This window comes from Aegilops tauschii, chromosome 5 (assembly GCF_002575655.3).
Source record: "Aegilops tauschii subsp. strangulata cultivar AL8/78 chromosome 5, Aet v6.0, whole genome shotgun sequence".
Classification (NCBI taxonomy): domain Eukaryota; kingdom Viridiplantae; phylum Streptophyta; class Magnoliopsida; order Poales; family Poaceae; genus Aegilops; species Aegilops tauschii.
The window spans coordinates 50212721-50228756 of NC_053039.3; the positions used below are offsets into that span (position 1 = coordinate 50212721).

General features: G+C 45.8%; 3 protein-coding genes across 6 annotated transcripts; 2 read left to right on the forward strand and 1 right to left on the reverse strand.

Annotated features, from left to right (window-relative positions):
* The first annotated feature begins 1575 nt into the window (after positions 1-1575).
* Positions 1576-5374, forward strand: LOC109744779 (single myb histone 5). Its single transcript, XM_020303925.4, has 7 exons — positions 1576-1851; positions 1937-2188; positions 2276-2514; positions 2643-2727; positions 3055-3138; positions 3970-4326; positions 4649-5374. Exons 2-7 carry the CDS (start codon positions 2039-2041, stop codon positions 4661-4663), a joined length of 930 nt encoding a protein of 309 aa, XP_020159514.1. The 5' UTR covers positions 1576-1851; positions 1937-2038; the 3' UTR covers positions 4664-5374.
* Positions 5375-5709: 335 nt separating this feature from the next.
* On the reverse strand, positions 5710-8905 carry LOC109744780 (pentatricopeptide repeat-containing protein At4g21190). Of its 4 annotated transcripts, none has more exons than XR_005756143.3 (8): positions 8658-8905; positions 8462-8559; positions 8272-8370; positions 7795-7938; positions 7391-7603; positions 6616-7006; positions 6059-6147; positions 5710-5963 (listed from the first exon to the last, which is right to left on the reverse strand). XR_005756143.3 is itself a non-coding variant. In XM_040388819.3 (7 exons), exons 2-6 carry the CDS (start codon positions 8549-8551, stop codon positions 6662-6664), a joined length of 891 nt encoding a protein of 296 aa, XP_040244753.1. In that variant the 5' UTR covers positions 8552-8559; positions 8658-8905; the 3' UTR covers positions 5878-6033; positions 6616-6661. The 4 variants fall into 4 exon arrangements, 2 of the variants coding, with proteins under 2 accessions (XP_040244753.1, XP_073355873.1); XR_005756142.3 differs by having other exon boundaries at positions 5710-5970; XM_040388819.3 differs by lacking the exon at positions 6059-6147 and having other exon boundaries at positions 5878-6033.
* A 1164-nt stretch (positions 8906-10069) lies between these two features.
* Positions 10070-16036, forward strand: LOC109744778 (leucine--tRNA ligase, cytoplasmic). The gene is made up of 4 exons (XM_020303924.4): positions 10070-10229; positions 10336-10424; positions 11430-14732; positions 15726-16036. The coding sequence occupies exon 3, from the start codon at positions 11434-11436 to the stop codon at positions 14719-14721; it is 3288 nt and encodes a 1095-aa protein (XP_020159513.1). The 5' UTR covers positions 10070-10229; positions 10336-10424; positions 11430-11433; the 3' UTR covers positions 14722-14732; positions 15726-16036.

The following is a 16036-nucleotide window of genomic DNA, read 5'->3' on the forward strand; positions in this document are numbered from 1 at the left end:
CCACGGAGGAGGCAGGGTGACACGGGTTTGAGTCGGCATGGTCAGGCGGGGCGACGCGGCCCTGCAGGGGGTTGCACGAGGGTTTCTTGGGCACAGGGGTGGATTAAAAAGCTGCATGGCTCGTTAAGCTTAATGGGCCAAAAAATCATGCTCGGCTTCGTTCATTTAAAACTCGTTAAGCTCGTGAACACTCGCGAGGCTTCGTTAATGGACTATGATGTGTTATGGCCTATGTCATGAGAGTGTGGGTGTAATTCTTACGAAGGAATATGGTGTTTGTTGTCCGCTATAAGTTGGATTGAGTTGATTAGATTGAATAGATGGGTTGCATACTACAAAAATGTTGTTGCATAACAAATATGTTTTGTTTTATGTTAATGGGCTTAACGAGCTACTTGTGAAACTCGTTAAATTTAACAAGCTAAAATCAATGATTAACTCTGTTAATTAAGAATCGAGCTACGAGCTTAATGACCCTCTAACTCTCATGAACTTTTACGCGGTTTCCTGTCTGCCAAATTATACGGAAAGGGATATGCTTCCGTAAATATGAGGGGAGTTGGGAGAAATTTTTACGGAATCCTCAAGGAAAAAAATTAGGTTCACGTGAGCTATTGAAGTGTTTTTTTAGAAACTTTTGATCTATTTATTTTCAATTATGACATTATAGTGAACACTAGAAATAACTAAAATTACATCCAGTTACGTAGAACACCTAGCGACGACTATAGGCGCTGAAACGAGCCGAAGGCGCGCTGTTGTCATCGGCCCCACCCCCCCCCCCCCCCCCCCCCCCCCGCGCCCGTCGAAGCCGTGCACAACTTGTTGTAGTAGACAGTCAGGAAGTTATCATGCTAAGGCCCCATAGGACCGCACCAGAACAGTAACCACCACAAATGAAGAGAAGTGTAGATCGAAAGGATCCAACCTAAAGACACACGAAGAACGAGAAATAAAGACCTGATCCAAGCAGATCCACCAAAAGCACTCACCGACCGAAACCCGCGAGATCCGCCGGAGACACACGTCCACGCGCCCTCCGACGGTGCTAGACGCACTAACAGGACGGGGGCTAGCCGGGGAGAACCTTGTTCCATCTTCAAGTAGCCGCCGCCGTTTCGTCTTCCTGAGCAAGACACAAACCCTACAAAACTTAAAGAAACACCTAAAAACGAAGCCCTTCCGTGGACAAAGCCCGGGATCTACCGCGCACCCATGGCCCTAAGGCCACAGGAGACGTGGCAGATCGGCGGCGCCGCCGACGGGAGGCAGAAACCGTAGCGGTCTTTTCTTGGAGGAGAGACAAAGATATGGAAGTGCCATTTTTGTCTTAACTTTTCGTGGAGTGTAGTTTTTTTATGGATAGGGGAGCTATTGGAGTTACTCTTATAGAAATATTCTAAATGCCCATGAATTCCCTCGAACCATTTTCGCAAAAAAAAAAGCCCCTTGAACCAATAGACCCAAATTCTAGTCCTAAATCCTTACAAATTTTCTAATAATACAAAATGATATTTCGTCAAAAGTTAAATACGCAAAGTGCGCAAAAGCACGGCAGATTTTGTCGAATTTCTCGAGGGCCAAAACAAATCAAATCTCCTCTGCTTTCGGTGTGTCGACAGGGTGAACAGAAAAAAAAAAAACCAACACCCCCGCGGCGACTTTTCCTCTCCACCGTATCCTCCTCTCCCCTATGCTGCCCTGCCCTATCTCAAGCTCCAATCTACCGTGCCCTAGACCTGCCGCCGAACGTGCCCTAGCCCCAGCCGGCGCCCCCCGCGCGCGGCCACCGTCTCCGCCGCACCTCGCCGCGCCCCCGCCCCCGCCCCGTCTGCGGCCTTCGTCTCCGAGGTACGTACGAGCACGAGCTTTGTAGGCGTCGATCCGGTGGTTGATTAGTCGATCCCGAACTGACCTAGAGGAATTCCGGGTCTAGATCCGCATCCGTTCTGTTTGGCGGCAGGCGCTGTTGCTGTCGTTGTTGAAGGAGGAGGAGGAGGAAGGGGTGCCCTAGACTCCTAGGGCAAGGCTGAAGCAGATGGGTGCACCGAAGCAGAAGTGGACGGCGGAGGAGGAGGCGGCGCTCAAGGCCGGGATAGGCAAGCACGGGGCCGGGAAATGGCGCACCATACTCAAGGACCCCGAGTTCAGCAACATCCTGCGGTGCCGATCCAACGTTGACCTCAAGGTTCGTTCCTGCGTCCGTTTCCTCGGCTGTCAGACCATGCGCGCCTCTACTAGGTTGGAGACTCTGATGACTGTTGAGCGATTGCAGGACAAGTGGCGGAACATGAATGTCACGGTGAACGCGTCGGGCACTCGCGACAAAGTGAGGACGACGACCACGACGACTCCCACGGCTAAGAAGCCAAGGTCTGCTCCGAAGCAGGAAAGCCACTCAACGGCGATCACCACCATCACCTCTGACGGCGATGATGACGTCATTGACGTGAAGCCTATCATAAAGCCTATCGTAACGTTTACTACAGGTTCAGGGAATAAATCGCTATCCAGGTAGAGGTGCCCTGTTTGATATGCTGGTTTGGAATGCTTGTTTATGTCCTTTGTCCTACCAGTTTCTTGAACAGAAACTTGCAAGGTTTTGACTGCTTTAATATACCTCTATGGCGCCGTTCCTGCAGGCTAGAAAATATCATACTGGAGGCCGTGAAGACCTTGAATGAGCCTACAGGGTCATACAAAACAGCCGTTGCTAATTACATTGAGGTTTCTACGCTTCTTCTGTTTATGGTGTATACTTCATCACAATGAAATGTCAACAACAAACCTAATATATGATCCTTTACAAATGCCAAATCTCGTAGTCTTCATGAATAGAAAAACAGTACTCATTTATTTACGTCACCGATCACTTAATATAGTTTTGATAATTATTCAGGCAGTGATGCAGAAAATTCTGGGACAACATAGACATGCAGAAATGATTTCATTATAACCAGTGGCTATGAAATCGCATTCCATTGTGGTAGAGTTCTACCTAATCTAGTTTGTTATGTAGATTGCACCGTTCTTAACAATTTTCCATTCATGTAGGAACAATACTGGCCACCTGCTGATTTTGATCATGTACTGTCTGCAAAACTGAATGAGTTGACATCATCTGGGAAATTGATGAAGGTAGTAACGTTTCTTTCAACCGTAACTCCATTATTGTATAGATTATAAAGAGGTAGAAAAAATGCCCTGATATAGTAGCAAAGTCACACCTGTTACCATTGTTGTAGCATATAAATTAATTCTGATGATGCTCAATTGAATTGAACTAGGATGTTTTCATATTGTATGTTTACATATTATGTATGGATTTATCATTATATGGATGACTGTGCTTGATATGTTGTGCCCCCAAAATGCATTCGCCCTAGCAACACATGCGTGAGCACTCTTTGTTCCAAACATTGTTTGCCTGCTATTGGCATCTACTCCCTCCGTTCCTAAATATAAGTCTTTGTAGAGATTCCACTATGGACTACATATGGAGCAAAATGAGTGAATCTACACTCTAAAATGCATCTACATACATCCGTATGTGGTTCATAGTGAAATCTCTCCAAAGAATTATATTTAGGAACGGAGGGAGTACTTATCTATTCTATTATAATTTCTTTCAGTGTCGTAACATATCTAGTAGTACAGTATTTATCTAGTTAGTAAGATTCAAAATGTCATACTATATTTCAGAAAGATACTATTATACCTTTTGCTGGATCTCTTTGGTGCCAATGATATCTTTTGTATGCGTATTTTTTTTGCCATGGACCACCTGGAAATTGCTCTGTTATATATATTTTTAGTTGGAATGTAAGGTCCCTAAAACCATGAACCTGGATAATCTTTCTATTTTAGCCTTGAAAATTTGTATGTTCACACCTAGATAGGATAGGTTACTCTTTCAAAGAGTATAATCCATCTGCCATGCAGCCCAGTACTGAAGTTTAACAATTTTAGGTGAATCGGAAGTACAGGATAGCCCCTAGCTCGTCTTTTTTAGAAGGGCGAAGCTCCAAAATGCTGCTGCTTGATGATATAAAAAAGGAGCCAACCAAGGTAGAGAAGGTAGAGAGGGATGGCTTTACAGCCCACACTAAATCTCAGGTAGATGCTGAACTTGCACGTATGAGAAACATGAGTGCAGAAGAGGCTGCAGCTGCAGCCGCTCGTGCGGTTGCTGAGGCAGACGCTATCATGGCGGAAGCTGAGGCCGCAGTGAGAGAAGCGGAGGCTGCAGAAGCTGATGCTGTAGCTGCACAAGCCTTCGCGGAAGCAGCAATGTTGACTTTAAAAAACAGGAGTTCGGCAAAATTGGTAATTGTTCCAAGTACTTAAACTCTATGTTCAACTGTTTTTATTTTGCATGTTTTCAGTTGACATTTTGTTGCTTTTGCACACTTACACCACGCCACTTAAATGCAAGTAAATACATTCACTTTGCTTTAATATGAATTTGTAGCCCCCTCCACAAACAGTCGCATTCATATTGATGAGTAAACATTGAAACACATGAACACACATAATCAGAATCACTGCTTTCAAGCAATTTATATAGGAAAATGGGCACTTTAGAATCGTGAAAAAAACTATGTTATCTGCTTCAGCAAAAACTGAACGCTTTCATGCTCACATGCAGATCATTCGAGGTTGAGACATCTCGTGGGAGCTGCGTCAGCGTACGCTTTCCTCTGACCTTGTTGTGCGCGTGTGCATGCCTGCTGAATTCCAGCGCAAACTAACTGATGCTTTGGTGTTACTGGAGCCATCGAGCTGATGGCAATGCTGATCTGTTATTTTAATCCATGCAAGCTCATCCCAGATTCAAGCAGCGCAAACTTGCTTGGTTTTCTGACTTGCACCTTGAAGCTAGTTACCTTTCTCCCTCATGCTGGTTTGCCGAGGGATGGAGGAAGACAAACTCATATTTAACTCCCACATTGCAGAGCCGTAAATGCGATCTGCACGGGCTGTGGGATGATGAGGAGAAGTCCAATAAATATAGATGATGGTCATTCCATCTCTTGGGACCCTTGTTGCTGTCATGGTTTAGGTCACTGACATGTTGGAATTTTTTCACCGTGGTGTTGGATTACCTTACCCTCCCTTTATGGTGAATCTCCCCAGCAAAACAGTGCCTTTGTGCTCGCGGTGTGTGTGGATCTGGTCTGGCCCAGCTCAAGTTATTTGGCACCCAATAATTGTGGCATGTACAGAATTTATTCATGTATTCAGTCTATAATTTTTTATCCAATTTTGACCGAAGGAGAAAAATGTCTGTTCTTCTGTCGGCGTGCATTGCGGTGCCCAGTTGTTTTTGCACCCGCAGTTGCAAATGACAAAGTTCTCTCTGGCGTTCCGTTCAGCTTTCTTCCTTTGTTAGCTCTTGCCATTGTGCAGCTGCTAAAGATTTGTGTGCAGTACAACTAATTCAAGTTAAGTGAATTCCTAGTACTAACAGTTACTGTGATCATGGAGAAAACTAGAGGAAAGCAGGCAGCTTTCAATCAATTACAGCCACTACTGTTAGTTCCTGCATACTTGCTATTGCCAAAACGTCATATATTTAGGAACGGAGGTAGTAGATAGCAATGATCCATGAAATTCCAGACAGAACAGCCAGAGTCCTGTTTGGAACGAAGGGATTTTACGTGAAACAGTTTGTTTCTATACAAATTGACAAAAAAAAAAGACCAGACCTTGAAAACAGGGAAAATTGGAGTAATGATACTGATTCATTGCAAGTCCAAAACAGGCGCTAAGGTTTCTACTTTATAGTACAACCATTCCATTCCAGTGAAACACTACTGCCTAATGCTGTTGCTAGTGCTACAGAATAATACTTGTACATGATTTTGTGTCAGAGAACCATCCGCCTTCGTCCTGGCCTCGCTATCCAGATTCCAGAATGACCCTTGCTGGATGCGGCACGGCATGGCAAAGATCGTCGGCGACTGTATCCTGCCTCATGCCAAACATGATTATTTTTTAAGAAATTCAAACAAAGCCTGTCCTGGAAATGAGCTATCAGGTCATCAGGAGAACATACCATATCATTTCAGGGAGATGAGATCTCCATTTCCAAATTTGGCAGGGTCGGTCTAAATTGCTAGATTACATAGAACATGTTGCAGCACACTGGAGAAAGGGCAGAAACATTCACATATGATAGAAGCATTTGGATGAAGCATGAATAATATGCAAGCAGAGTGAATGATGATTTAGTAAACCACCAAGCAGAGTCGATACTCTGAAGAAACTTTTTTGTTCAGATCAAACACGAGATTCATAAATTCCCTGTCAAACACCTCACACAGTTACACTGTAGACATAATTTTTGATCCAATCCTTTACATTCTACATTCTCTAATTCCATGTTAAACACCCCATACACTACATTGTCAAACATATTTCATGACTTCTTTGCTTGGCTGCTTGAAAGAGACTCGTGAAATAATAATTATTTGTTTTCTTTCCAACATCATGATATGATGTATTGACGTCTCCCAATTTCAAGATGGAATAATTCAGACATGTTCTAGTTCAGCATTTTAAGGTTCCATGAAAGAAAACTAGACCAAGCTAACCAGCCAATTTTACCCTTACCTGCTTTGACGAAGCAGGCACGAAAGCACCAAATTTAAGCTCTGAGCTATACAAATTCAAGGTCTCCAGAAGCCGTGTCGCCTAATACATTCCTGTCCAGGCCTGTTCTTGGCGCTTCTTCCAATTCATTGTCAGGATTCATGCTTCCTGCGTCTTCCAGTTCATCTCTGCCAGAGTCTCTCTGTGTTACCTCTTCGGTACTATTGTCTGGATAAACCCTTATCCTTATGCGCTTGCCTTTGATGTATCGATATTCAAATTTTGGCGGTGGATATTTCCTATTTAACTTTTCGTATTTGTCCAACATCTCTAGCTTCATAAATACATCACCGAGCATCCTGACAATCGAGGTATCAGGTCGAACACCCAGCTCTTCCATATCAGCAAAAACCTGGATGAGTTGCGAGGGAAACATGAAACGGTTAAAACTGAACAACCATTGCAGTAAGCATCATTTCTGTACCCATGTTCCTTTAAGCATAGTTTTTCTACCACAGAAGAAAATGATGTGATAATCACATCCAGTGTAAGGTCAATAATATGTAGAATACAACCAACTCAAACTCCAAATCTCTTAAGGCAAGCACAAAATTAGGTGAAAATAAATAAAAGGAATACAGATTCGCATCTTACTATGTCAGCTAAGTATGCAGATAGTTCTACAGTAGTATAGTTATTGACCCTCCGTGCAAGTAGAACAAAAAGATGCAAAATCAACATTTATAAGATTTGCACACTGAAAATAAACACAATATATTGAGTTTTGTTTTCCTACCTCAAACATCTTCTCGTATGACCCCAATCTGTAATACAAGGAGATTATTTTCATGAAAAAAATACGGGGCAAACCCTCCATGTATCTTGAGAATATCTTTTGAAATAGCTCTTCTGCTTCCTCAATTCGTCCATCCTCGACTAAAGCATTTAATAAAGTTTGATAGCTTCCCATGGTCTTCCCTTGACCTTTATTGAACATCCACTTGATAACCTAAACCAGAGATCGCGCAATTATTTTCTTGATACAAAAAAAGGAATATTAGTGGAAGGGTGGAGCCAATTCTAGATATTCAGTAGAGAAATAATATCCACCAGCAATTTCATTAGAAATACAAGATAGAAACACATCATACAAAATAATCGACACTTCCACATAAACAAGCATGAACTCCTATCTGATACCTGAATTATTCTTTTCCATTCCTTCTCATCTTCAAGCGTCTTCAGTGCTTTCTTTACCGCTATCAAGGGAAACTCCAGTTCCCATGCAACAAACGAATCAAGAGCACCATAAACCTCCTCCTTTACGTTAGACAAACCCTTAATCTGCAGGAGAAGATGAAAGGAGTCACGCAAATGCTGAAACAGAACTCTGGCAGTAACCCTTTGGGGACAAAATAAAAAGGAACACATAATATCTGTTGGCCCAAAGTTATTTTTTGATAAACAGTCTGCATGTAACAATTTATTAAAATCACTGCCGCAATTGAGAGTTGCAGAGTTCCATACGAAAGCTGAAGTACAGAACAACTGCTTTTGTTGCAGTGCAGACATGGAGTCATTGGGTAATCTAGTGTCTCCGAGCAGGGATAAGCACAAATCTATATAGAGTACAGATTCTAGTGACAATTACAACAGCGAAATGCAGAAGAACCTCACACATTTGACAAGCTTCTGCGACTTGGAAACGGTCCCGATTCTCTTATCCGTTTTCCACACGCGAGGATATCTCGGCCTCGGACCCCTGGCACCGCAAACCTGCGCCACAAGGTTGTACCAATCAGGATAAGCACCACCACCAAGTTCTGAACAAACCCCACATGCCATGGAGGTGAATGGAGCAGCTCACCACTAGAGAGTTGAACTTTCGCGGGCGCAGAGCGACGGTTCTCTCGAACGCTAAACCGAATGCGGGCGCCCAACACCTCAAGGAGAGCATGATGAAATCTGCAGCAGGGAAGCACGAATCCCCCAAGTTAATCCTCCAATATCACTACCCGCCTACTTCTCCGCTGTTCTTTGGAGGGGAAAGAGCAGGCTCGTACCTCGAAGACCGGGGTTCCGGAGATTGCGGAGGTAGGGACGCGACGAGAAGGGGAGCGGCGACGCGCGTGGTGCGTCGGCGGCGGCGGAGGAGGAGCTCCTCGTGCGGACGGGGGTGGGTGGTGGAGAGACGAAGGTAACTTTTCCAAGGTTGAGATAAGCTTTGTGCTCTCTTCTTTGAAGCTGAACTAAACTGACCGTAGAAAAGAAAAGGACTGAATTACAACTACAACTATGGTTTTGAGTAGGAGCAAAGTCCCTTTTTTTAGATCCACTATGATAATGAAAAAGTTTTCTAGACAAAATTTCTAGAGCAACGTCTGGTGTGGTTGGTTGCGCCGCTCTCTCCGCCCGCCTCCCTAACCCACACCCACCTCTCCTCCGCCGTCACGATCCTCCACGACGAGGAGCCGCGGCGCCGCCCGTGCGCCTTCACAATTGTTGGGGCACCTCCTCCTTTATGGCCTTGTCGCACCAGACACGGCACGACGGCGACGCCGACTCGTCGATGCGGGCGTAATGGTTGTGAGGCGGCGACGCCAGTTCCTCCTTCACGTGGCGTCCATGGATTTTGAGTCACACGACTAGTCGTCGACTAGTCGATGAGTCGCAGAAAGTTGTCGACTCATGCTTGACTTTTTCCGTGTCGCTACCCCAGAGCGCCTGGATGAGCCGCAACTCAAAAACCATGGTGGTGTTCGATTTGGACGTCACGGTTGCAACCGGGGGAGGGGGGGTGGAGCCTCCGCCTTGATGCGTCGGAGAGGCGACGACGCCGACTCCGCCTTGATGCGGTGGAGTGGCGGCGAGGACGCCCCCGCCCTTGAGCACCCGCTCGATGAGGAGCCCCAAGTGTGCCTGGTAATCCTCGTCCGTCGCGACGACCTCCATGAGGAGGCACGACTAATGCAACTCCTGCCCCCCCCCCCCCCCCCCCCCCGTTGTCGGAGCAGAGGATGATCTCCTCCTTCCCGAAGGAGCCGAGCATTGTGGAGTACGGGGGTGCCTCGATTCGGATACGGAGACACCACTTGCCTGCGCGGAGACCTAGGACTTGGTCATCATCGACATCAATGAGCAGAGACGGAGAGGAACGAAGAGGAGAGGATGTGAGGTGTGGTGTGGACGCGTCAGAGCCATGCTTAAATAGCCGCAACCAGGCGAATGAGCGGGCGGCCGACTTCAATGCGGCCCACCAACCGGAGGGCTTCTCGGTCGCCGTGTCGGATGACTTGCATCGTCCGAATTGGTCTTCCTAAAGTCATTCTCTTTCTCTCTTTTTTTAAAAAAAGAGAGTCCCTCTCAAGGAAGAACATACAAAGTCAAGTAGAGTCCTTTACACGGAAGCAACATATACATGGCTTGGCGGCTACTCAAGAATATTTACGCCTGTCGTGGACCATCGGATTTACACGAAACGGCCAGGATCGCCCCCCTCCCTGAGGAAAAACAGCCGGATTCATCAGCTCAAAAGAATATATAAATAGAAAATCGGGCGGGCGCCGGTGCCGCCACCTCCATCGACCACCGGCGGCGACGAGCCCTTCCCCCCCACCTTCTCCGTCCCGTTCGAGGTGAGGCCCTCTCTTACTCCTTCGAGCCCCAGTCTCCCTCCAGCGATCCTCGCCGGTGCGGTGCGCCCCCCAGCTTTCTGATCTCAACTTTCTGAACCTGACACAGCTGATTCGTGCCGGTGCCGGCTCGCCCCCACCCGGCCGCCCCGTCCTCCCCGGCGCAAGGCCCCTGCTGCGGCGAGCCGCCTCCATCAGGTAACGCATTCTGTAGCTCGTTCGCTCTAGCAAGGGGTCGATTCGAGCCCTCTGCCAACTCTTCAGCTTCAACTTTAAATTCAACCAATAAATATCTGCAAATAGTAGCCAAATACACATGTGGCGTCAACTTGCCCTCAGCTGTTGTTCACGTTGGCTTCCCAACTTATTAGGTTCTGCACTCAGTGCTGCTAGTTGTCATTGTTAAGAGATTTGATTCATCATCAGGAAGCTCATGTGTCGCAGTGTAATGTTTTTCATAATATGTCTGTGGCATCACCATGTTTTGCCGCTGCAAAATTAACTATTCTGAGATCTTTTATTTTGGTGAAAAAAATAGAGCTCCAGACTTTTTCACATCGTGTCACTGTCTAAAACGGTCCACACGTATGATAGATTACGCTTCATATTCAGCGGGTTGTCTTTGAAGTTTGTAATCGTTAAATGGCCTGCTGGTCTCTAAGCCATCATCTAAGTTGCCGATGCAACTTGTTTCTGCATCAAGTAAAGTCACCTCAGAGATAGGGTACAGTACTTCACACAAGGAGAAGAGAAGGAGATGAATGTGCTCGCTTTAATGATATCAAACCATTCGGTTCAATGCTATAATCTCAAACCAGCAGCTTCAACTTTAAATTCAACCAATAAATATTGCACAACAACTTATGCACTAAAAAAGTCGATAGCTCCGATAGGTGTTAACTAGTTTTTGTGGTAATCTTTAGCACATGATCATTACGGTTCACAATCGATGTCTTTTAAGGATTCACAACTATGGAGAAAACCATTAGATCTTCTGTTTTGGTGAAAATATAGAACTCCAGACCTTTTCACAGCATGTCATATTCAGCGAGTTGTCTCTGGAATTTGTAATGGTTAAATGGCCTGCTGGTCTCTAAGCCATCTAAATTGCCAAATAATGCTAGCTCTTTGGTATCGTTTTAAAATCTGGATGCTTAACTCTGTTTGCACCTTGTTTGACACCTTGTTGTCTTCACTGTTCAGGAAAATGTCATCGACTCATGAAAAGGGCAAGAGCAAGGCGCGGACAAAGCTTTTGATCGATATCCAAAATGCTGTCCAGGAGTGCTGGGAGGAGCACAGGGTTTTTGAGGCCGAGCCTGGGAACAAACCTCCGGCGCCCGGCGAAAAATTCTTTGGCACGTTTCCCTACCCATACATGAATGGTTTACTGCATTTGGGCCACGCCTTCTCACTGTCCAAGCTTGAGTTTGGTGCTGCATACCACAGGCTTCGTGGGTCCAATGTCCTTTTACCCTTCGCTTTCCATTGCACTGGGATGCCAATAAAGGCCTCGGCGGATAAGCTTGCCCGAGAGATTGCACAATATGGGAGTCCTCCGGTATTTCCTGTGGCAGACGAGAAGTCAAGTGCTGAAGTGTCAGAGGCTGATCAGGTCGCCGTTGTTCCGGGTAAGTTTAAGAGCAAGAAAGGTAAGGCTGCCGCAAAGTCTGGTGTGCAGAAGTTTCAGTGGGAGATCATGGAGAGCTTTGCGCTGCCAGATCAAGAGATTGCCAGATTTCAGGATCCTTATCATTGGATGACTTACTTCCCTCAGTTGGCCAAGGACCATCTCAAGGATTTTGGTCTGGGTTGTGATTGGAGGCGTTCTTTCGTAACCACTGACATCAACCCGTTCTATGATTCTTTTGTCCGATGGCAAATGAGGAAGTTGAAGAAACTGCACAGGATTGTTAAAGATATGAGGTACACGATCTACTCACCGTTGGATGGGCAACCTTGCGCCGACCATGATCGAGCAACAGGTGAAGGTGTGCAGCCACAGGAGTATGTGTTGATCAAAATGGAGGTGCTCTCGCCTTTTCCTCCCAAGCTGAAGGCCTTAGAAGGGAGGAAAGTCTATTTGGCAGCAGCGACGTTGAGACCCGAGACTATGTATGGGCAGACAAACTGTTGGGTATTGCCAGATGGAAACTACGGGGCATTCGAGGTTAATGACATTGATGTCTTCATCATGACAGCAAGGGCTGCTCTTAATCTTGCATATCAACATCTATCCAGGGTCCCAGAAAAGCCAACCTGCTTAGCCGAACTGTCTGGCAGTGATCTGATTGGTCTGCGGTTAAGATCTCCTCTTGCTTTGAGTGAAACCATATATGCACTGCCCATGCTCACTATCTTAACAGATAAAGGCACCGGCATCGTAACTAGTGTTCCGAGTGATTCGCCAGATGATTTCATGGCCCTGCAAGATTTGGTCACCAAGCCTGCTTTGAGAGCAAAGTATGGAGTCAAGGATGAGTGGGTTCTTCCCCTCAAAGTTATCCCAGTAATCAACATTCCTGAATTTGGAGATAAGTCAGCTGAGAAGGTGTGCTTCAGTCTAAAGATTAAGAGCCAGAATGACAAGGAGAAGCTCGCTGAAGCAAAAAGAATGACATACCTGAAAGGATTTACTGATGGGACAATGATTGTAGGGGAGTTCAGTGGAAGAAAGGTACAAGAGGCAAAACCACTGATAAGGAAGAAACTGTTGGAAGAAGCCATGGCAGTGTTGTACAGTGAGCCCGAGAAGAAGGTTATGTCAAGGTCCGGCGACGAGTGCGTGGTTGCGCTCACAGATCAGTGGTACATCACTTACGGTGAAGATGAGTGGAAGCAGAAGGCGGTCCGGTGTTTGGAGAATATGAATACTTTCTCAGCAGAAACTCGAAATGGTTTCGAGCACACGTTGGGCTGGCTCAACCAATGGGCATGTTCACGTTCTTTTGGCCTAGGTACTCGTATCCCTTGGGATGAGCAGTTCCTTGTGGAGTCTCTTTCCGATTCAACCCTATACATGGCGTACTACACAGTTGCGCATTATCTGCAAAATGGCAACATGTATGGAAAGGAAATTTCATCGATCATACCAGAACAGATGACGGATGAAGTATGGGACTATGTGTTCTGTGATGGTCCAGCACCCAAGAGTGACATCCCTTGTGCCCTCCTGTGCAAAATGAAGCAAGAATTCGAGTATTGGTATCCCTTGGATATTCGGGTATCTGGTAAGGATCTTATCCAGAACCATCTGACATTCAGCATCTACAACCACACGGCACTCCTTCCGGAGCACCACTGGCCTCGCGGATTTCGTTGCAACGGGCATCTTATGCTTAACTCTGAGAAGATGTCCAAGTCCACAGGGAACTTTCTAACTCTCAAGGAGGCCACTGCCGAATACTCGTCCGACGCAACTAGGTTCGCCCTTGCCGATGCCGGTGACGGCATGGATGATGCCAACTTCGTCACTGAAACAGCAGAATCTGCTGTTCTGAGGCTCACGAAAGAGCTCGCGTGGATGGAAGAGATCATAGCTTCTGAATCTTCTCTACGGTCAGGGCCTCCCACTACTTTTGCTGACCGTGTGTTTGCGAATGAGATGAACATTGCTGTGAAGGAAACTGAGAAGAGCTATGACGCCTTCATGTTCAGAGATGCCCTCAAGTCTGGGTTCTATGACCTCCAGTTGGCGAGGGATGAGTACAGACTCTGTTGCAGAATGGCAGGCATGAACTGTGATCTTTTGTGGCGATTTATGGATGTCCAGACCAGGCTCATCACCCCCATCTGTCCGCACTACGCCGAGCATGTCTGGCGAAAGCTCCTGAGAAAGGATGGTTTTGCGATCAAAGCTGGGTGGCCAGTCGCAGGCGCTCCGGATCCCACTCTAAGATCTGCAAACAAATATCTACAGGACTCCATAGTTTTGATGAGGAAGCTGCTAAAGGCGCAGGAATCTGGTTCCAAGAAACCCAAGAAGGGAGCGGCACCTCTGCCACCATCGTCGGAGGGAAACAAGCTGACCGTGGGTCTGATATACGTCAATGAGCACTATTATGGGTGGAAAGCGCAGTGTCTGAAGGTGCTCCAGTCAAAGTTTGATAGCGAGACATGTTCCTTTGCCACCGACGAGGAGATCAATGAGGCACTGAAGAACTGCTTTGTTGGGCAGGAAGGAACAGACTTCGGACAAGTTCAGAAACAGTGCATGCCTTTCATCAAGCTGAAGAAAGTCGAAACAAGCAACTTTGGTCCCAATGCTCTGGAGCTGAAGCTCCCTTTCAGTGAAATTGATGTTCTTGAGCAAAATCTGGAGCTGATCAAAAGGCAGTTGGGCCTTGAGCACGTGGAGGTGTTGTCGACGTCTGATGAAGCCACTGTTGCCAAAGCTGGCAGCTATGTTTCTGTGCTGAACAAGACCCCGCCTTCCCCTGGTGAACCGGTTGCAGTATTCATGACCAGGCAGGCGTTTGAAGCCCCCCAAAACTGAGATCAATCAAGGTACACTATTATTATTAGCTTGCAACATCCCATTGTTGGTTGGGCTTAATAATTTATATACGCTTTTCTCTTATTTCTGCGGACATATAGAAATTACATTAGATATGAAAAAAAAAGTACTACTACTTATTTCACCCTGTTACACAGCAGTGGTGCTTTGCACAGGGACTGCTATGTTAAACTGATGCTGCTCTATGTCAAAAAGACCCATGGAGTATGCATTTATCTTATTGCTCCGAAGCACGATATTTAGAAAGTCCCACAAAGTTTGTATCCGTCTTAATTTTTCTTCTTCGCTGTCGCAAAATTCTGGTCATGCATAGACACAATACTGTAGCAAAAGATGCTGCAACTAATTGTTTCTTGAGAAAAATAGCAGTCTTTCTGCTCATGCATTTAAGAAGGGACTATGAAACTGAAGCCCCATAGCAGCTTAGGATAGTATCCCTAATCTGTTCTCATGGTACCAGTTTCAGCTGCTGCGCAGAGACTAAAGTCATGTGATGATGATTACTTGATGAAACTACCAAGTTTAATAATTAATTAAACAGCATTTTCTGTTATCCAAGTATAAGTATAGTACTCTTGTTTGAACACCATTGGCCTCCTGTAAAGTGTTGTATGACACGCACCTTGAAAGAAACACATTCCTCTTCGTCGCGTGTGGATCATGATCTGAACCATTCTTACGCAAGCGATTCTTGTAGTCGGGGCGATGTGTCCACTCACCCTAGATGATTTCCTTGGCCCCTGTTGTTATTCTGTCGCTTGCTAGCTAGCCTGTAACCAAAGCGTGGATCTGAATTTTGTACAAGCAACAAACAACATAGCATTAGCTGCTGCTGGTTGCATTCCCAGATTCGGAACACATGTCAAATTCAGGAAATCGTATGCTTTTGTTTGAATTCAGAAATCAAAGCAGCAGTGTGTACTTTGAAGCATTCCGTCTGTATGATATCATCTTATAGACATGTTCTTGTGTTCCTCTTTCAGGTGCATATGCAATGAAGGCTTGTTAATCCATCCAGCTCCAAGATGTGAAGATCCACCAATTATTAGAAGAAATACATTGCTGTTGCAGAATCTTGCATGCAGTTTTTCTTTAGAGGGCGAAGCAGAAGGAAGATGCAGCGGTAACCAGAATGAAAGCTGCAAATTTGTGTAGACAAGCAAAAGATGTATTTTCTAGTAGTTTGTCCTTTCAGGATTTTTAAACCCATTATTTTACAAGTCTTCTCCACTTAAATATTCCACTTTGGCTGAAACGGTGAAACCCATTCAAAGAAACAACCCATTTTTCGGTC